Source organism: Sceloporus undulatus, chromosome 4 (assembly GCF_019175285.1).
Source record: "Sceloporus undulatus isolate JIND9_A2432 ecotype Alabama chromosome 4, SceUnd_v1.1, whole genome shotgun sequence".
In the NCBI taxonomy this organism is placed as follows: Eukaryota; Metazoa; Chordata; class Lepidosauria; order Squamata; family Phrynosomatidae; genus Sceloporus; species Sceloporus undulatus.
This window is the reverse complement of record NC_056525.1, coordinates 134,975,870-134,998,469: the sequence shown is the minus strand read 5'-3', so window position 1 is coordinate 134,998,469 and position 22,600 is coordinate 134,975,870. Positions and strand designations below refer to the sequence as shown.

The window sequence follows — 22,600 nt, the reverse complement described above, 5'->3', positions numbered from 1 at the left end:
CAGATACCAGATAGACGAGACTTGGATTGATGGTTTAGGGAATAAAACGCTTTAAAGCCTCACAGAATCTGCTTTGAATCAGAACTGCAAGAGAATGGAAGAAAAACGCAGTCTTTGGAACTTCAGAGGAGGAATCCTGCACTGCCTTATCATGGTGTTCATTTGGAAGGCAATCTCTGGGCAAATTCGTTATTCCATTCCTGAAGAGATGCACAAAGGCTCTTTTGTGGGGAACATTGCAAATGATCTGGGAATGGACAGAAAGCAAGTTTCAGAGCATGGACTCCGCATTGTTACTAGTAAAGGTATGATCCAATATTTTGAACTGAATTTTCACAGTGGGCATTTACAGACCTCTGAGAGAATTGACAGAGAGGAAATTTGTGCAAAAGCAGAGATCTGTATCTTAAAGTTCCAAGTTATTGTTGAGAGCACGTTAAAGCTTTATGTCATTGAAGTAGAAATTTTAGATGTAAATGATAATGCCCCTTCTTTTCTGTCGATGGGATGGGAACTGAAAATCAGTGAAACATCTAACCCTGGATCACAATTCCCTCTCCTTGAAGCTCAAGATCCAGATCTGGGGACAAATTCTATCCAGGGCTATGAACTCACAGGAAGCAATCATTTTTCATTATTGGTGCAAAGAGAAGAAGATGGTGTAAGGCACACTAAAATGGTGTTGGAGAAAGCTCTAGACAGGGAGGTGCAATCAATTTATGATCTAATCCTGATAGCTACCGATGGAGGTGATCCAATCAGATCTGGCACATTACAAATCCACATCACTGTTCTTGACTCAAATGACAATGCACCCATTTTCAGCCAATCAGCCTATGAGGTGAATGTCAATGAGAACATTCCCAGATGGTCCACGATTGCTACAGTAAAAGCCACAGATCTGGATGAGGGAATCAATGCAGAAATGAAATATTCTTTCCAAAAAATCACCAAAAGAATATCCCAGATTTTTCTGTTGAATTCCACAACTGGAGAAATTACCCTAGCAGGGAACCTTGACTATGAAGAATCATCCTTATATGAATTTGAAGTACAAGCCACAGATGGGGGTGGGCTGAGTGACAGAACAAAGGTTGTGATCTTTGTTACAGACTTAAATGATAATGCACCAGAATTAACAGTGACATTTGTAATCGGTTCTGTCTCTGAGAACTCACCAACAGGAACTATTGTTGCCATTTTGAATGTACAAGATAAAGATTCAGGAGTCAATGGGCAGGTTACATGTTCAGTTCCCAGCACCCTACCATTTCTGCTAAAGCAAACACAAGACGATTTTTATACATTAGTGACAGAGAGAATCCTTGACAGAGAAGAAGTGGCATCTTACAATATTACCATTACAGCAAATGATAAAGGGACTCCTACACTCTCTACCTTTGAGATTATTTCTATGCAGGTGGAAGACACAAACGATAACCCTCCGATATTTGTGAAATCATCATACACCTCTTATCTTCTAGAGAATAATCCAAGAGGAACTTCCATCTTTTCCCTAAAAGCAAATGACCCGGACTGGGAAGAGAATGCCAGAATATTCTATTCCATTATTGATGATCAAATAAGGAAATCACTCCTGTCCTCTTACCTCTCCATTAACTCTGAGACTGGGATTGTTTATGCCTTAGACTCCTTTAATTATGAAGAGATCCAGGAAATTCAGTTCTGGGTGAAGGCCCAAGATGGAGGCTCCCCACCACTCAGCTCCAATATCTCAGTGACACTCTTCATCCTGGATCAGAATGACAATGCTCCGGAAATCCTCTACCCTTCTCCTCCCACCGATGGCTCTACTGGGATAGAGCTGGCCCCTCGCTCCTCTGAACCAGGATACCTGGTCACTAAGGTGGTGGCAGTGGATGCAGATTCTGGCCAGAACGCCTGGCTCTCCTACCAGCTGACCAAGGCCACAGAGCCAGGGCTCTTCACTCTGGGACTCCACACTGGAGAGATCAGGACAGCCCGCTTCCTTCTGGAGAAAGATGCCCTCAAGCAAAGCCTAGTTATCTTGGTGAAGGACAATGGGCAGCCCCCTTTGTCTGCCTCTGTCACAGTCACTGTGGTGCTGGCTGACAGCATCCCTGAAATGCTCTCAGATCTCATCAGCATTTCAGCTCCTATAGATCCTCCTTCAGATCTCACCTTCTATTTGGTGGTTGCAGTGGCTTTTGTATCCTGCTTATTCTTGACCTTCCTTCTTGTGTTAATGGCCATCAAATTGTACAGATGGAGAAATTCTCAGCTGTCTCAGTCTGGTAATGTTAACTTCAGTGGTGTTCCAGTTTCACAGTTTGTGGGGATTGATGGAGTCCGGGCCTTTCTTCAGTCTTACTGCCATGAGTTTTCTCTAACCAATGATTCTAGGAAAAGCAAGTTTGATACTTCTAAGATAATTTATTCAGGTTCTCCAAGCAAAGAACAGAACTCTGATTTAAAAAACCCTATCCTATCTGGGGAAGATGTATGCTTGAATAATGGTGATCTAATACAGGTGAGCAAATAATCAAATTTAAAAGATTTTCATTTCATGTTTTATATTTCTTTCAATATGAGAATATAGTTCCCATGTGTCTGATCTAATTATAATCAAGGCAAGGTACGGTGGGCCATTGTTATCCATTAGGGTTTGGTTCCATGATTTCCGGCGGATATCAAAATCCCTGGTGGCTGAAGTCCCATTAAATACAACGGGATAGTAAAATGGTGTCCTTTATATAAAATGGAAAATCAAGATATGGTTTTTGGAACTGATTTATTTTTAAAATATCTTTAAACCTTGGTGCTTGAATCCATGGATAACAAATTGGTGGATATGGAGGGCAGACTGTAATAACTTTTGATGCATGAGACTTTCTTTGACTATATTAGCACCCATTTATTTTGAGATAATTTTTCCATCTGTCTGTTGTCGGTAGTGATTCTGGAAACAACGTGTTATTTTAGTTGGAAAGATATTCTACAAGTAGCCTTCATTAGGAATGGAGAATGTGTGCTCTTCCAGATATTTTTGAACTGCCACTCTCCTCAGCTGTAAGTAGCATAGCCAGTGGTGGGAACCAATGGGAGTTGTGGCATTGCAAGGAATTTAAGCTTTGCCTGGGATATTATTCTTGTTTTTCCCTCTTTCTTTTCTTCATTGGTCTACTAGGATCACAAAAAACCTGATGTTTAAGTATAAAGCTCCCACATCATTAAAATAGTTCATTTGTTGTTGTTATTTCATAGAATGTACCAGACATATTTGCAACAAATGCAGATTTTGGTTTCCTTTATACAAGTCTCTTGGTTTTGCTGTTGGTTCAGTATCATAATGATATTGGCATATTTGTAGCATTAAGAGCATTCCCAGAATTAATGCGGAACACCATTTGCAGACTGTGTTGAGGTGGAGTGAGGCAGACATCATCTTCTCCGGACCGATAAACATTTGCATTTCCAGGAGCCTACAAAGTTTTTACAGGTTCTGAAGAAAAGCAGAAAACTAGCCAATCAGGTTCAACCCAGTCAGATGTAAAGTGGGACTGGAGAAGCCAAAAGCATCATAAGAAGCTTGGGTGCTCCCTTGACCAAGCACCTTGCCTGAGCATGATTTGCTAATGGCAATTCCCTAGTGACATTTTTATTTTAATTCTCTTCTCTTCATAATGATTGGACACAGGGACAACAAATATATAAATATGCATAGAAGTATTTTAATTTCTCAAAAATCCACTTAATTTTGGAGTAATATTTTATCTAGTGCAATGACAGAGGTGTTTAATTTCAAATTACTGTACATCACCTGATTTTCATATTCCTCAAGGAATAGCAATAGCAAGTACATTTTTACATTTCTTCAGTATCAGTGAACTAGCACTCCCTAAACAATTTACAATGTGTAAATTGTACACAAGCTGGGTACTCATTTTACTGATCTATGAAAGGATGGAAGTCCGAGTGGATGGTGGAACCCTCCTCTAGGATCAAACAAACAACGTTGTGGCTGCAGTAGCATCATTTAACCGTTGTGCCATCAGGGCCCTATATCAAACTATAACAGAGCTAATAGTGACATTGTGGGCAATGAAATCTACTTTCCTTCTTGTCTAAGATATTCTATTCATGTATTTTATCACTTTCTGTGCCATCACCACCACCACCCCACCCCCCAAAGAATAATACGCTGCTTACTGGTAAAACTGTGTTACATTTGAAATGTTGAAACCATAGGAACTAATGAAAATTCTAACTGAAAGATGTGAAAATTCTAACTGAAAGACTTATATCAGTTGGTCTTCTTGACAGTTAGAAGTTCGGTCATCTCATGTGACCTTTGATACCAGTCCTACTGAGTTAAGCAAAAATAATGTAAAGGTAAGTGGATATAGTATTGTTTCCCATCCATGTTAAGAACAAATACTAAGATATGAAGAAGCAAACAGCACATTATATCACCACACGTGTTCCTATTATTGGGGAAATGGCTGCTTTTGGGATGGTTTAGCAATGTTTTAGCAACGGTAAGCCTCCATGGGATAATTTCCTAGGACCCAGAACAATTGATGCAAGGTACAGGAAAAGAGATTCCACCTAAACATTAGAAGGAACTTCCTGACAGTAAGAGCTGTTTAACAGTGGAACGCACTCCCTCGGAGTGTGGCCGAGTCTCCTTCTTTGGAGGTTTTTAAACAGAGGCTGGATGGCCTCTGTTGTGGGTGCTTTGATTGTGATTTCCTCCATGGCAGTGGGTTAGACTGGCTGGCCCTTGGGGTCTCTTCCAACTCTAGGATTCTAGGAAGATTATGATTATGCTCTTTCATTTTCATAACTACTTCTAGTAAAAATACTTTTTCTCTCTCCTTCCCTGTCTTTATTCCTCCGTACATGCATGTGCACACATACACAGAGTCATGTGCACAAATTAACTCGGGTAAACGTGTAAAAACTAATGTACTTTATTAATCTATTCAGTAGGGTAGCACTATTGATTTGTACAACTGAAAGTGGCTATGGAATGCTTTTTAACTACCTAATTCACTATACTAGCTGCACCTGATATGAAAAGGATATTTAAAAGGGCATTTTTTAAAAGTTTTTTTTACATGCTGAGGAACTGGGATATTTGCTTTGCCGTCTGGCTGAGAGTAGCAAGAGACACTGTGCAAATGTTACCTAGGTTGATATTGATATTGATGGATTCATTTATGGTTTCAATTACAGTACATGTAAATTTGACTGGTAGACCTTATCCTTAAGATGTGTTTCACAACAGGCTCTATGCAAAATGAACCCAAAAGAGCTACTTTCTGGGGGGGGGGGGGATATCACTCTGTTCTGAACTTCCACATTTCATTTCAGAGGCTGACGTAAATGTAAATTTGCTTTTTAAAAAAATCTTTTCATAAACCTGCTTTCAATAAGGAAACAAAAAGATAAATACAGAAATCTAAAAACTTTGTTCAAGCAGTACCCAAAGTAGGTGATAGAAGAGATTTAATATCTTGCTGTAGTCTTTCTTTGTTCCCACTGATAACATACCAAGTTTGATGCCTCTCAGATCAGGCATGTGGATTCATACTGGCAAAATGCAATATGACCTGCTGACAGACAGACAAACAGAAACACTTATACTAAGTTATAGTACAGACATAGTTGGAGTTCTGAAAAGTATCTTGTGCTCATGTGGCATTTTAAAAACTCTCTTGAATTATGATGTAATGCTTATTTTCACATGTAGAGTAAATGATGTACGTGTCCTATTACTTCTGTACTTCTGTACTGCTGCCACTGCTCTGCTTTTACTCTTACAGAGTATCACTCATTTTGCCATGAGACTTGTTATCATTTGCTACTACCCTTCCTGCAATCATGTGTACTTATAATATAGCATTATTATAGAGGGGAGCAACTGAGCTACTATTCAATGAAGAAAGAACAGTTCCTAGTTTCACATGCTTTTTCCTTAGTGTTGTTCACACCACTTCTCTATCTGGATAGAAATATGTGATCATGTAATGGTGACAGCTGTTCTTATTTAAACACAAAACGTAAACAAACAAACATAAACCTCACTTAGCTTAGTCGCCCAAAGTCCAGGCTCAGTAGCCCTGTTGATTGTTTCCTTCTCCAAAAGGCAGTGGATAAGACTGCCCACATTTGTGAGCCATGTGCAATGTGTCCCATGTGAAACATGTCTGTTGATTTAATCAGGACATAAATGAATTCTCTTCTACAGATGAAATGCTATGCAAAGATAAACATGAAAGCAAATTTTGACAGAAATCTTTTCAATACTTTCAATGCTAGACAGGGAAGAGCAGTCAGTTTATGATCTAATACTGACAGCTACGAATGGTGGTAATCCAGTTAGGTCAAGCACTGTGCTAGTTCAAGTAATTGTTCTCGATGCAAATGACAATTCAACAGTTTTTAACCAACTTGTCTATAAAGTCACTGTCAAGAAAGATATTCCCAAAGGATCCACACTCTGTACAGTAAGCGCAACTGATCTGGATGAAGGAAGCAATGGAGAAGTAAACTATTCTTTCAGAAATATTGAGGAAGCAGCAACCCAAATATTTCACTTAAATTCTGCTACAGGTGAAATAACACTGACAAAGAACCTTGACTATGAGGAATCACCCTTGTATGAGTTTCCAGTGGAAGCAGAGGATGAGGGAGGTTTGTCTGACAGAGCAAAAGTAATTATAACAGTTACTGATGTGAATGACAATGCACCCCAAGTAGAAGTATCTTCTCATATTAACTTTGTTTCTGAGGATTCACCACCAGGGACAGTAGTTGCCCTTCTAAAAATACAAGATCAAGATTCAGAAACAAATGGGAAAGTCTTCTGCTCCATTGACACTAGTCTCCCTTTTCAGTTGAAAAAATCTTACAATAATTATTACAGTTTGATGACAGAGAGACCTCTGGATAGAGAGCAAGCAGCATATTATAATATCAGCATTACAGTCACTGATCACGGGGTGCCTCCACTTTCTACAAATTGCACAGTCTCACTCCAGATTTTAGATATAAATGACAACCACCCAATTTTCGCAGAATCAGCCTATACCTCCTATATTATGGAGAATAACCAAAGAGGGGCCTCCATCTTTTCCCTAAAAGCAAATGATCCAGACTGGGAAGAGAATGCCAGAATATGCTATTCTATCACTGAAAGTGAAATAGGGGATTCTCCCCTCTCTTCCTACCTGTCCATTAACTCTGAGACTGGAGATGTCTATGCCTTGAACTCTTTTGATTATGAAGAGATCCAAGAGATTCAGTTCCAGGTCAAGGCACAAGATGGAGGCTCCCCACCACTCAGCTCCAGTGTCTCAGTGACTCTCTTCATCCTGGATCAGAATGACAATGCTCCAGAAATCCTCTACCCTTCTCCTCCCACCGATGGCTCCACTGGGATAGAGCTGGCCCCTCACTCCTCTGAGCCAGGATACCTGGTCACTAAAGTGGTGGCAGTGGATGCGGATTCTGGCCAGAATGCCTGGCTCTCCTACCAACTGACCAAGGCCACAGAGCCAGGGCTCTTTAATCTGGGACTCCACACTGGAGAGATCAGGACAGTCCGGTTCCTTCTGGAGAAAGATGCCCTCAAGCAAAGCCTGGTGGTCTTAGTGAAGGACAATGGGCAGCCCCCTCTCTCTGCCTATGTCACAGTCACTGTGGTGCTGGCTGACAGCATCCCTGATATGCTCTCTGATCTCACCAGCATCTCAGCTCCTGTAGATCCTCCTTCAGATCTCACCTTTTATCTGGTCGTTTCAGTGGCTTTTGTGTCCTGCTTGTTTTTGATGTTTCTCCTTGTGTTACTGGCCGTCAGGCTGCACAGATGGAGAAATTCTAATCTGTTTGAATCTGGAAAAGTTACATGCAGTGGTGTTCCTATTTCCCAGTTTGTGGGGATTGATGGAGTCCAAGCCTTTCTTCAGTCTTATTGCCATGACGTTTCCCTGACCACAGACTCAAGGAAGAGCAAAACTAAACTTTCAAAGGAAGTTCCCTCCAATACGTTAACTAATCAGCAGGTGAAGCACAACATCCTTATTGCTGAAGACTTTGATTCTGAAAATCTGTCTTTTAATCAGGTGAGCTACTGGGTTTTGAATTTTTGAGTTACCTCTGTCTCTTAAGCTCAAGGTAGACAGTTAATTTATAGTAAGCTTTTATTTTTCTAAAGTTTGGCTTACATTATGTATTCCTAGTTCTTTTCCGTGGTCTTTGATACTACACTATGTTAGGATTAATCTAGAAGAAAATATGTTATTTTAATATCCTGATTGTCTTGTGTGGCACTCAAAATTCAAAGTAGCCCTTTCTGTATAACTGTAGTTCAGCTGAGATCATGAGCATCCTCTTGTGTTTCCAATGTCAGCATCTTGTGTGAAGGTAGTTTCCACTAGAGGTATTTTATTTGGAATAATAAAACTGTAAACAGTTGTATGGCAGCTTACAGAATAACATACTTGTTCCCCATCTTCATTTGTAAATTACAAACCTCTTCATTAGATGCATGCAGTATAGTCATTCATATCATTATCCACTCACCTTGGCTTTAGGCAACATATTTCCTCCTGCATTGTCACCCAACAACCATTGTTAAAATTGAATTGATCACATCATCTCCACATCCACAAATTGTTGTATTCCTATGGACAGTCTCCTGCAGATACTGCTTATATAGGTCTGTATCTGGACTTTCCATTCTACCCCATGCATCTGACGAAGTAGACTCAAGTCTACATAATTAACTGCTCTTTCAGTTAATTGAAAGGTGCTACAAGATCCCTTTACATACTTAAATATTCAGTACACAAAGTGTGCATGATTAGGAAGGAATTGATTGTTGGCTGTGAGGTCAGAACAAAATGCAAAGCAGAAAGTTCTGTGCTGTGTGTGTGCGTGTGCTGGAAACATAGACATAAGAAAAAGTATATGTTTCTGGTGAAGGTGATCTGTAACTTTGCTTTTTTCTGATATATAGCTTTGTTGGTTTGTTTTTGTTCATACATTAATTTGAATAAGCAATTTGCTTATTTGTTTTTCAAGAATCTAATTCCTCCCATTTCTCACATTTAGACCAGCTCAGGGCTTGTCTAAGTGTTTCCACTGATAGGGAGGTGGTACAGAACTGGTAGTAGATTTGGGATGCTGTGTTTCCAATGTCTACCACAGCCTGCCCAAGGTCTGCTCTCCCTTCTTTCACCACTCCTGACATGAGAGATCTAAGGAGGTTAATGCTGTAGACCATTCCATGGTGACACGGAACTGGATCTCATTCATAGAACTGATAACCTCTTCCAAGCTTGGCACTTCAGTTGTGGAGATCTGATCTTTCCATACCAGAGATTATAGGACTGAATCCACAGTTATCATTAGCTGGCAGTACATGTAGTAAATTTTGATTTTGTTTGTCTGTACATATGGCATAGTGTTCCGGGTTTGATGTGCACACCATAGCTGCATATTCAGTGAGTACAATTGTTTTCATGCAGAAGGTCCCAGTTCAGTTGTTCTTATCTCCAGCTGAAAATATTTCATTGTGTATTGCTAAGGAGGCTCTCCACTATAGTCCTTGGAGAGCTACTGCCAATCAGAATAAACAATGTTGGGCTGGATATGCAAATAGTCTGTTTTTAGTATAAGGCAGATCACACTGTAGAATGTCTTCCAAGATTACAAAAACTTAAAACAATTTTAGAAACTAAAAAGCATTTGTAGAAAATATTTGAAGAGCTGTTCTGAAAAGACCGTCTATCTCCAATATGGGAAATAATGATGATAAATTAAGCACTTGATTGGATAATCTCCCACCAATCTTTAATAAGAAATTATGTGTACTTAAAATCAAATGAAAACTGATACATGCTTTACTTCATCATTCAGTGTCATAGGGAGGAAAATTTAAATTTCATCTACTGCAATTACTCAGGTGAGCTTCAGACCACTGCTGTTAGCCAAGACTCAGATGATATCCGATCTGTAGAGTTAAGTTTCCAGCACTTAAAATAATCTAGAAAATGGCATCTTCTTCATGGGTTTATAAGTGAGGAATTGACAGCAATGTTGAAATAAGAATTCTTGATGGGAACAACAATTACCGTGAAATAAATCTGTTTTCCTTGTTCAGCCCACTCTCTGAAGTTACTGGATTTGATATCTTAATTGTTCTAATCAATGAAACTGACAAAGGTACTGGAGATAATGGAAAGATTACCTGTTATTTACAAGGTGATTTACACTTCAGGATTCTTCTTTGTAGTAATAATTACTACAAACCTCTGTCTGACTGTCCCCTGGAAAGAGAAAAGACTCCAAACTATATTACCATAATCACAGCCTTGAGAAAGAAACTCTTCCTCTTTCTACATACAAACCCATCTCCCAACAGATTTCAGATCTCAATATCACTTTTTATGCTTTTAAGAAATTTTCCTACAGTATCTACATGCCAGAAAACAACCTTCTGGTTCCTCCTTTTTAGCATGAAAACATCAACCAGACACATTGATCATGTACTCCATGTTCAGCAGCAACATTCAAGACCTTCCCATGTCTTCCTATATCTCCATTAACTCTGAGACTGGCACCATCTATCCCCAACAATCCTTTGACTATGGACAATTCAAAGGGTCTGTAATGAAAGTGAAGACCCAAGATGAGAGATCTCCCCTCTTAGCAGCAGTGTCACACCCAGGGTTTTTATTCTGGATCATCTGAATGATAATATAATCTAGATTTTGTACCCTGCACAAGTTACAGAAGGCACAACGTTGTTATTAGCCAACCTGGGCTATCTGGTCATGAAGGTGGTGACTGTAGATACAGAATCTGGGCACAATGCCTACCATGTCGTCCAGGTGATGTTCTTCACCACTGACCCCACATTGGGAAGATAGGACATCATGGTGCTTTGTGGAGACTGATTCTGTAAGCTTGGTGACAGATCATGGTGACTGTTTGCCCTCTGCGTCAATAACACTGAAGCAGTGTTTATTGAGAACTACCACTAAACTCTTCCTAAAATTAAAAACCTGTCCAGTGACTTAAAAGATCCGTGTGGCTTTCAATTTTATTGCAAACTCTCTTCATGATACTCATGGTGTGTTTAGAACAGCAGTTCTCAACCACGACCCCTTTGGGGGTCGAACAACCCTTTCACAGGGGTCGCCCAAGACCATCGGAAAACTCATATTTCTGATGGTCTTAGGAACTGAGACCATTGGTTGGGGGTCACCACAACATGAGGAACTGTATTAAAGGGTCACGGCATTAGGAAGATTGAGAACCACTGGTTTGGAGTGTGTTACTTATTTACATAAATTATTTTCTTCCACTGTTATCAGGTACAATTTACATGAGTTGTTATTGCTATGAATACATATTTAATACAGGAGGGATTTCTATGGCTATGTGCCATATTCCTCAGGCGATATATCACATTTAATGAAAGTAATGTCCACAGCATTATATATGGATAGTGTGCTTGTGTTTTCTTAAAACAATCCAAATAGAAATTGTATTTCTTTAGTATTATAGTGCTCCTGATGTTATAAATTATTCAGATGAAAGCAGCAATCCAAAGAATGTACTGCAAGAAAATATAATTTGATTACAAATAGTTCACTGTAAACAGTCTATCAACTGGGTTTTTAAACTCCATTTTTAACTTTTAAAAGTCAGCAATTTAAAAGCAGGGTTTGGAGCTGACAGGATTCAGTCTTAGTCCGATTGGTCATTGAACAAATTCTTACTTATTCCAATGAATCAACAAGACTATATTCTGGTACCTCAGATGTACTGGACAGATTGATACTCTAGGTGTCACTGTTCACTAGTATGAGAAAGAAACATACAAAAAAGATTCAGCTTACCCAACCCTGCCTTTCTGTGGAAAGAACAGAGTCTGATTCTCTCTGAAAGCATACTGACAGAGCTTTGTCAGCTTGCAATGAGGCTTGCTGAACAGGAGAGTTAATATCTGCTGAAACAGAATTAAGAATCTCTATATATGAGACACAATGAAAACAGTAGTTAGTCTGAGATGTTGTAAGGATCAAGCTTTGTTCAGTTTTCTGATGCTAGCTGCTTGGGAGTTAGTTACTGGGCAGATCCATTATTCAATTCCAGAGGAAATGCAGAAAGGGTCTTCAGTAGGAAATGTTGCTAAAGATCTGGGACTGGATGTAAAAAATCTCTCTGTCCAAGGACTTCGCATTCTCTCTGCTCATCATGAAATTCAGTATTTTGATCTGAATCTCCGTAGTGGACATCTACATACAAGGGAACGAATAGACAGAGAAAAGATCTGCAACGGAGGTGGTAAGTGCCTGTTATATTTCCAGATTGTAATGGACAGTAAAATGAAGCTTTATGGTGTTGAAGTAGAAATCCAAGATATAAATGATAATGCTCCCTATTTTGCACCTGAAGAACAAAAATTGAAAATCAGTGAGACATCTACAATAGGATCTCAGTTTCCTCTTCCTGAAGCTCAAGATCCAGATGAGGGCATAAATTCAGTGCAGAACTACAAACTCACAGGCAGTAGCTATTTTTCTCTGGACGTTCAAATTGGAGAAAATGGTGCTAGACATGTTGGCCTGGTGTTGGAAAGATCTCTGGACAGAGAGGAGAACTCATTTCATGACCTAATCCTTACTGCAACTGATGGAGGTAATCCTATCAGATCTGGCTCAGTGCGAATTCAAGTCGTTGTTTTAGACGCAAATGACAACGCACCAGTTTTTAGTAAACCTGTCTATGAAGTTAAAGTCAAAGAGAGCATCCCAAAGGGATCTACTGTGTGTACAGTGAAGGCCATTGATCTGGATGAGGGAATCAATGGAGAGATAAAATATTCCTTCAGAAAAATTGAAGAAACAGCGTCCCAGACATTTATCTTAGATTCTGTGAAAGGAGAGATATCACTTGCAAGGAACCTTGATTATGAGGAATCACCCTTGTATGAGTTTGATGTGCAAGCAGAGGATGGAGGAGGATTATCGGAGAGAGCCAAAGTATTGATAATAGTTACTGATGTAAATGACAATGCACCCAAGGTAGAGATAGCTTCCCATATCAATTCCATTCATGAAGATTCACCACCAGGAACAATTATTGCAATTTTGAGAGCACAAGACAAAGATTCTGGGAACAATGGGGAAGTCACATATTCTATTGACGCAAGAATCCCATTCCAATTAAAGAAAGTTGTGGATAATTTTTACAATTTGGTGACAACCAGAATCCTGGACAGAGAGCAAGTGGCATTCTACAACATCACTGTTGTAGTCACAGATCATGGGACACCTCCATTTTCTACAAGTACTTTCATTCCACTCCAGATTCTAGATACCAACGATAATCCCCCCCACTTCATGCATTCAGTTAATTTTTTCTACATAATGGAGAATAATCCAAGGGGGTCTTCTGTATTCTCACTACAGGCAGATGATCCAGATTGGGGAGAGAACTCAAAAATAATGTATTCCATAATTGAAGAAGATACCAGAGACCCCTTCATTTCCTCCTACCTGTCCATTAACTCTGAGACTGGAGTTGTCTATGCCTTGAACTCTGTTGATTATGAAGAGATCCGGGAAATTCAGTTCCAGGTCAAGGCCCAGGATGGGGGATCCCCACCACTCAGCTCCAATGTTTCAGTAACCCTCTTCATCCTGGATCAGAATGATAATGCTCCAGAAATCCTCTACCCTTCCCCTCCCACCGATGGCTCCACTGGGATAGAGCTGGCCCCTCGCTCCTCTGAACCAGGATACCTGGTCACTAAGGTGGTGGCAGTGGATGCGGATTCCGGCCAGAATGCCTGGCTCTCCTACCAGCTGACCAAGGCCACAGAGCCAGGGCTCTTCACTTTGGGACTCCACACTGGAGAGATCAAGACAGCCCGGTTCCTTCTGGAGAAAGATGCTCCCAAGCAAAGCCTGGTGGTTTTAGTGAAGGACAATGGGCAGCCTCCTTTGTCTGCCTCTGTGACGGTTACTGTGGTGCTGGCTGACAGCATCCCAGACATGCTCTCAGATCTGAGCAGCCTCTCAGCTACTATAGATCCCTCTTCAGATCTCACGTTCTACCTGGTGGTTGCAGTGACTTTTGTCTCCTGCTTGTTCTTGACATTCCTCCTAGTATTGCTAGCCATCAAGTTCTACAGATGGAAACATTCACAGCTGTTTGAGTCAGGAAGTGTTAACTTCAATGGTGTTCCTGTTTCACAGTTTGTGGGGATTGATGGAGTCCGAGCATTTCTTCAGTCTTATTGCCATGAGGTTTCTTTAACCACCGACTCAAGGAAAAGCCATTGCAGTTTTCCAAAAGTGAACTATTCAGATTCACCAATCATTGACCAGAGCTGTGAGATAAAAGATCCCATCATTGTTCCTCAGCATCTTAATAACTGTAATGTGGATCCAGTCAGTCCCCAGGTGAGTTACATTTGTTTACATATCATAGTAATAACAAGCTGACACTGTTTTCTCTTTTTAAAGTGAAAGTAAAAGCCTTGAACATTTATTTCCAAGTAAGTATATTTAGAATTACTGCCACTTATATAAATGGAGGAGGTAAAGATTTTGTAACAGACTCAGTTGTCATGGTTATTTCTTAGCCTAAATAATGCTGTTAATGTGTTTTCACTTCTAACTAGTGGCTTCCGTATCAGTCAGGTGATATATCTGCTCCTGGTTGTAGCAGACTTTCAAGGAGCAATCTAAAAAGTTGAACCCTATCTCCAAACTGTAATGGATATATAGATAATCCTTTGTAGTTTAAACCATCCCAATGGCATGGAAACTCATATGTTTACATACTGTTTTTGTGCCTATGATATGGAAGCTGTGATCTATATTTTGATGTGATATTTTTAATCCCAATGGGCATCCCATCTACCTGGATGTAAGCAAAATCATATGCAGATTCAGATATTAGATTGGCTGGATTGGGTTTGCTGCATGTACATCAGCTCTGAGGGGACTGGTCCACACATAATGTTTTTAAACTGTATATTCAGTATGGAAAAGGGTAATCTTGATCCTATGTAATGAAAACAGTGGTTCTGATGTTTCCATAATGTTCATTATTCACCACAGAAAGACACATATTTGAAAGAGAAAGGGTGAGTTTGATGCCATATTATATTTTCTAGGATACAGAGTAGGATAACTACTGCTCATTATAAATTCATCTATCATTTATCAAAAAGAAACTGGATGTTTTATATTAACAGGGTTAATCGCTTGGCTTCAAGCTACATATCTGAAATGAAGAGCTACTTAAGTGACCAAAGGATATTTAACAGCAAGGTGAGGATGAGATGCAAGCTAGAGAGGCAACTGATACAGGCAAAGTACTGGACAAAGATAATAGAAGATCTATAGGAAGGTGGGACAAAGTTGATGGTAGTATAAATATATGAAATTAACTGATATATTTGGGAGGGGGTGTATTTGGATGGAAAATAGAGGAGCTGAGAGAACCTGATAGGCATACAAAAAAAAAGATTCATTTGTTTTAAGCATGGGAAGTTGTTTATGAAAAGGGTAATGGAATACCAGAGGCCTTGAGAAGCAGGGCATTTCTGTACTCAGGGGCAATATTCATGGAGAAGAACAAGAAATGCTTGAGTTACCCAGAAGTACTCCATATTACTAGACAAATCTTTAGTGCCAGTTCTTTAGTATTAATATGTCTCAGTAGCATTAGACTATCACTCCAGTTTTATGCAATTTGTGCCTTCCTTACTTCTTTTCATATTGTAAAAGCTGCACACTCTATCCTATTCATTATTCTGTATCCAGGGCTGGAATCTTTCTGCTATAGGCCTTAACCTTTTGACATGACTTTTCTACAGGTTTGCACCATCAGCCGAGGAACAGTGTTTGCAATATAGACGGACAGAGCGGCCACAATTCCCTTGTTTTTTGTGATAGTCTCTTGGCTACTCTTTTTTTTTTTTTTACTTTTTTTTTCTCAATCATTTCACAATTATAAAACATTAGCTTCAACACAAAATATATACATAAGGAAACACGTTATCTAACATCCTTTTGAATTTAGGGTCTCGCAAGAAATGTAAAAGATTTCCTAAGCCTAGCAAATAATAAATACTTGTTATATATACACTAATTACTTCTTTAAGTCATCACAATAGTTGATTCTATCCAATCCATTGTTACCTAACTTATTCTCTTATCTATAACAAATTAACAAGCTTAATGAAGTCATAACTATTCGCTTTCTTCCCCTTACTGAATGGGGTCTCTTGGACTAATAGTTTCTTTACTTGTTTCTATATTTAGTTACTGCTTTCTTTCCCTTTCTCCCATTTCTGGTTACACATTTCAAGAACAGGGGACCACTCTTCCTCTGTTCGCTCAATGTCTCTATTGTTCAAAAGAGCTGTCAAATGGTCCATATTTCTCATTTCTAATACCTTCAATAGCCAGTCGTCCACACTCGGCATATCTGTATCCTTCCACTTTTGTGCCAACACCAGTCTAGCCACAGTAATCAAATACAGTAAAATTCGCCAATGTTTCCTTTCAATCTGTGACGGCAGCTTATTAAGCATGTTTAATAAGTAAATTTCAGGTCTTAATTTGAATGTTACTTGAAATGTTTTCTACTAATTTTAGGAGGCAATGCTGGAGGTGGGCAGTGAACTATTTGGCACTATTTGGCAACAGTTTGGGGGGTTCAGGGGCTGTGACTTGTAGATTCCATTAAGAGTCTCCCACATTTTGTTGAAGATGTCAAATACTTGCTGAGGGACAAAGTCTTTAAGTTTTAGAAATGGCAGAGTTGAGCAGAATGGAAGATAAGGGCTGGGAGGAGTCGGGAATATAGAAGGATAACTGTTTTCATAGCATACATCTGTTACATCTGGTATAAGTATAAGAATAGTAACAGTGCACACTGGTATGTTCTGAATCTTCATTGTTAGATGGAAGTAATATTTTTACATGGTGTTTTATTTCTTTATTTTGTTCTTTTTACCATTCCATCATCTGCAAACTTTGAGTGTATGACTAGCATTATTATGTGCTTGTTCAGCCAATAAGCCCAATGTATGAACACTTCAAAGACCAATAGTGTGATCATGATATCTACAGAGGTATGAAGAGAAAGTAATTCTTCCACTTATTTCCACTTGTGTTTTTTTAAAAAACTGTTTTTTCTTTTAAAAGGGTGATTGTATGTGAAAAAAAAATAGTATCCAGAGATAAAAGGATAAAACTTTATTCCCATCATTTAATAGACAATGGCAATTTAGTCAAAAGTATTACATAGGCCATTTGATAAATGTTGGTGGGAGATTATTTGTGTGTGCCGTCAAGTCATTTCCAACATATGGTGCTCCTAAGGTGACCCTATCATGGGGTTTTCTTGAGAAGGTATGTTCACAGAGATGTTGCTTTTGTTTTCCTCTGAGGCTGAGAGAGTGTAACTTGCCCAAGGTCACCAAGTAGGTTTCCATGGCTAAGTAGGGATTTAGGGTCATAGTCCAGTGCTCACGAAACCATGCTGGCTCTCAGGAAGATTATTACTGTGGTTTAATTTTGTCATAGGTAACAGTAAGAAGAAATACATTTATGTAGCACATAACACCAAGATAAGCATTTCCCCCCATTTTATATTATTGGTTTTTTTTTTTATTTCTATACCTTCAACTTCCACTGAAACAATAAAATTGTGCCACATCCATATTTCATTGCAGAAAGCATTTTAATGTAACAGTGGTCATCAGTGATTCCAGCTTCGCAAGTGAGATGAACAATTCATTTCTGATATAAATATAGAGTTCGTCAGATACTCTTCACATCATCGCTTGGGTTGTACTCACAAATCAGATTCACATATGTAAATTATGTCCCTATTTCAAATGGAATGAAAAGCTTCTCTTGCAGTTCTCCTTTTAGACCTCTTAGTGTCACTGTTGTCCAACATACATGAAGATCCATAGATGCTTCTTACACTCTGTGCTATCAAACACAAAGGCAGAGCAGCCTGAGATGAAAATTGGTTTGAAGGAGTTAGAGGGGCAAAAGAGTGGGTTTCTTCTTTGTAATATTTCATTTATCCAGATAAGAACCTGGTTGAAAATAAACTGAAGAGGAACTATTTTGCCAGAGAGTCAAATGGACAGAAGACAAAAAACGAATGGCTGGGCACTCACCAGGCAAGTACTGCTTCTCTTACTATTGTCTTTCCGTTGCTGGGGTGCCCCTGAGCAGATTCGTTATTCAATCCCTGAGGAGATGGTCAAAGGATCCATTGTGGGAAATCTCGCCAGGGATTTGGGGCTGGACACCCGAGAATTAACAAAGCATAATCTCCATGCTGTTTCTGTGAACAAAATGCAGTATTTCAGCATCAATGCAAAGAATGGAGACCTCTATGTAAATGAAAGGATAGATCGTGAAACAGTATGTGGAAGAATTTCTCTCTGCCTAATTAATTTTGAAGTGGTGATTGAAAATCCTTTAAATGTTGTTCATGTAACTGTGGAAATTCAGGACATTAATGATAATACACCAGTTTTTTCAAAAAGCAATATCGAGTTGGAGATACTTGAATCTACTTCACCAGGGACCCGATTCCTTCTAGGGAAAGCAGAAGATCCAGACGTAGGAGTGAATTCTCTCCAAAATTATCACCTTAGCCCCAATCCATATTTCACTTTGGCTGTTAAAGAGAATCAGGATAGAAGTAAATTTGCAGATTTAGTACTGCAGAAACTGCTAGACAGAGAAACTGAACAAGCATTGCAATTAATTCTTACTGCCATAGATGGTGGTGAACCAAGAAAAACTGGCACTGCTCAAATACTGATTAATGTTACTGATGCCAATGACAATCCACCAGTCTTCACTCAAGAGATTTATAAGACAAGCATAGCAGAAAATGTTCCAGTTGGGTCTTTTATACTTCAGGTTAAAGCTTCTGACAATGATGAGGGTTCCAATGCCCAAATGAAGTACTATTTCAACAACATGCCAGCGAATGCGATCAAGAAATTCAAACTATCTGAAAGCAATGGCACAATTACACTTATGAGCCCACTTGACTTTGAGGAAACTCATGAATACATTGTAACAGTCGCAGCAAAAGATGGAGGTGGATTGGAGGCACATTGCAAAATTGAGATAAAGGTTCTTGATGAGAATGACAATAACCCTGAAATAAATCTTGTTTCCTTGTTTAGCCCAGTTTTGGAAGATTCTTTCTCTAGTACCTTGATTGCGCTGATCAATGTCAATGACAAAGATTCTGATGACAATGGGAAAGTTATTTGTTATTTAGAAAATAATATGCCCTTCAAGATTCAACACTCATCTAATAATTATTACAAGCTCTTGACCGAAGGTCCCTTGGACAGAGAAAAGTCTCCTGAGTATAATATTACAATTACAGCTATTGACAAAGGAATTCCACCTCTTTCCACACACAAAACTATCTCTGTACAGATCTCTGACATCAATGACAATGCTCCTGCTTTTGAGAAATCTGCTTATAGTATCTATGTGCCAGAAAACAATCCTTCTGGTGCCTCCATTTTTAATATTAAAGCCTTTGATCCAGACATGGCCAAGAATGCAAAAATCACCTACTCCATCCTCAGCAGCAACATTCAGGAGCTTCCCATCTCTTCCTATATCTCCATTAACTCTGAGACTGGCACCATCTATGCCCAGCGATCCTTTGACTATGAACAATTCAGAGAGTTCCAGCTCCAAGTGAAGGCCCAAGATGGAGGATCTCCGCCTCTTAGCAGCAATGTCACACTCAGGGTGTTTGTTTTGGACCGTAATGATAACACTCCTCGAATCCTGTTCCCTTCCCCAGAAGCCAAGGGCACCACTTCATTTGAGATGGTGCCTCGTTCTGCTGAGGAAGATTATCTGGTCACAAAAGTGGTGGCTGTGGATGCTGATTCTGGACACAATGCCTGGCTCTCCTACCATCTGGCCCAGGCCACTGATCCAGCCCTCTTCACCATTGGTTCTCATACTGGGGAGATCAGGACAGCCAGGCCCTTTGTGGAGAGAGATGCTGTGAAACAGAGGCTGGTGGTTGTGGTGAAGGACAATGGACAGCCTCCTCTCTCAGCCACTGTTACTTTGAACCTGGTTTTTGCAGAGAACTTCCAAGAGGCCCTTCCGGAAATGAAAAAACAGTCAAGAGACTCAGAGGGTCAGTCTGATCTCCAGTTCTACTTGGTGCTGGCCTTAGCTCTGATCTCCTTCTTATTCCTCTTGACAGTGATTCTGGCTATTACAATGAAGCTCCGGCGGTCAGGGAATCCAAAATTCCTGCAGTGCTTTGGTCCTGTTCCCCATTCGAATGCAGGTGGAATTTTCCCCTCTAATTTTGAAGATGGGACTTTGCCTTATTCCTACCAGCTTTGCCTCTCCTCAGAGTCCCAAAGGAATGAGTTTACTTTTCTGGCTCCCAGTGTTAAGATTGCAGACAATCTTCTTTGTGGTGTCAAATGTGAAGTGCCTTTCACAGGTGACAGCGAAAACAATTTCAATTCTGAGTTGAAGAATGATGACCAGGTATGTTTTTTTATCAAGTTATTCATATTATCCACCTTTACTAACACTGTAATAGCAAATTTTCTAGTGAAACTCTAGTTTACCTTGTCTGTGTTTTCACAAAACCTAGACATTTTGGCAATTCATCTTTAAATTTTCACAAGGTGGGTGTTTTTTTCTTTTGTCTTGCTATGTTGAGGCGATTATTTGTCTGAAATCAGCTGTAATTGGTGAATAGTCCAGGGAAAGCCTCACTCTGAAAGTTTGTTCTACTACAGAAATATTGTAAAGAAAAATTGTACTGTACTTCTCAGCAAGCAAGTATTCTTCTTTCTCGCCTTTTTGTCCTTTTGTACTTGTCTTTTGAGGTGTGGAGCAGCCACAGTTGTCTTGCTTATTTCCTGATGCCTTCAGAAGTGCTTCATGTACCGTCAGTGAAATGCAGCTTACTTGTCTGATTAAAACTAGACCTTCTGTTCTGAACCAGGTTATCTAGTCAATAATGTTGGCAGATTTGGACTGTCATCTTTAGCCAGAATGCCTAGTTCTCTTAACCAGAAATGTGGAACACATAAATAGAGATGTTTGTCCTGTGATACCACAACTGAAATTGCAGCTTAATATTTTCCCCAACCCTGAGAACTTTAAGCACAACACTGACCTTAGTGGTGGAAAATTGGTAGCTATCTGTCTCCGGTTCATTTATTCTCAATATGCTGCTGTCTGCCATCACTAATATCCTCTTGTATCCAAGTGTGTTTCTCCTACTTCCCCCCCAACAAAAGCGTGACAGAAACATTATTCAGCTGTGCTCTGATGGTCATCAGAATGGCTCTTCTTCTCCTTATGTAGGAGATGCCCAGTAAAGTAGGTTCTGGGGTGAGTTACATTAATGACAATAGTGTCAAAACTGTGACCAAGTAGTGATAATGAATATTGAAACAGTTATGGATTGGTAACCGTGGAGTATGAGATTTACTCAGTGTTTCTGTCCCTTTGCTAGATGCTTGGTGTTCATGTGCTAGAGAACTTGTATTCATAGGATTTTTGTACTTAACATTGTTTATTTACACAGTGCTGTACATACAATCTTTTAATTAGACAGTTCCCTGCCCTCAGGCTTACAATCTAAAAAGACATGACACAAAAGGAGAAGGGAATGATGGTGGGGAAGGGGATCAGGTGCAGCATTTCTTCTCTCCCTCTGAGGCCTGGACCAAGGCAGATGGACTGGAGGGAGAGCTCTGCTTCTTAATCGAGGCCAGGCCTGATGGAGCTGGCGCTGCCTTTTTATTCCCTCCCAGGCCGGATGATGACAGATGGGATGAAGGGAGGGCTCTTCTTCTTCTAAAGATTAAATGCATGGTTCAAACATATGGAACCTAGATGCACTTTGGTGTTTCCGTGTAGGTGCCCCTCCACCCATGTAGATGGTCACTGTAACATGGAGACTGGGCATGGTGAATGGCAGGGTAATAGAGTTAGAAGTAACCCCAAATACCATCTTGTCAAACGTCTGTCAGGGCAGGAATGCTAAAGAAGCCCAGAGGGGGGCTTCTAGTCTCTGCTTAAAAGCCTTCAATGAAGGAGAGTCTACTAAGACTATTTAAGTACTGAACAGCATTTATCATTAGGAAATTCATCCTAATGTTTACTCAAAATCTCCTTCCTTAAAACATGAATGCACTGAACCTTCATCAGGCTAAACATATTCAACTTTCACTTCAGAATGCACACTTTCATTCTTACCTGTGTTAAAGCCAACCTATTCTGGAAAAACACCTCAGTGAAAGTATTCTAGGATATCTGATATATTTTACTTATAATCAAGTTTCTGCATGCAGTGCATTTTATAAAACTTTCCACTCTGAATAGTGCTCATGGCAGCCAACAACAAGAAAATGTAGAATCACATATAAGATCATAGTGAAAAACATAAAAGGAAATCAAGTAAAAGCATACCAATAAAATTAAGGAACAAACAAGGTCCTCCAGCTAAGTCTTACCGCTTTTAACAAGTC

At 39.6% G+C, this 22,600-nt stretch overlaps 1 protein-coding gene across 6 annotated transcripts in view; it reads left to right on the top strand.

Moving 5' to 3' along the window:
- The window catches only part of LOC121928513 (protocadherin gamma-C5-like), a 368,742-nt gene that overhangs the window by 44,423 nt on the left and 301,719 nt on the right, over positions 1-22,600 (top strand). Inside the window, exon 1 of one of the 6 annotated variants that reach the window (XM_042463336.1) lies at positions 13-2,512. The exons of 3 other annotated variants lie outside the window; for them this stretch is intronic. In XM_042463336.1, the coding sequence (XP_042319270.1) occupies positions 95-2,512 (2,418 nt within the window). In that variant the 5' untranslated portion in view covers positions 13-94. Of the gene's footprint in view, positions 1-12; positions 2,513-12,086; positions 14,469-18,049; positions 20,601-22,600 lie in introns of those variants that run through there. 2 more of the 6 variants (XM_042463342.1, XM_042463328.1) reach the window with 2 other exon arrangements.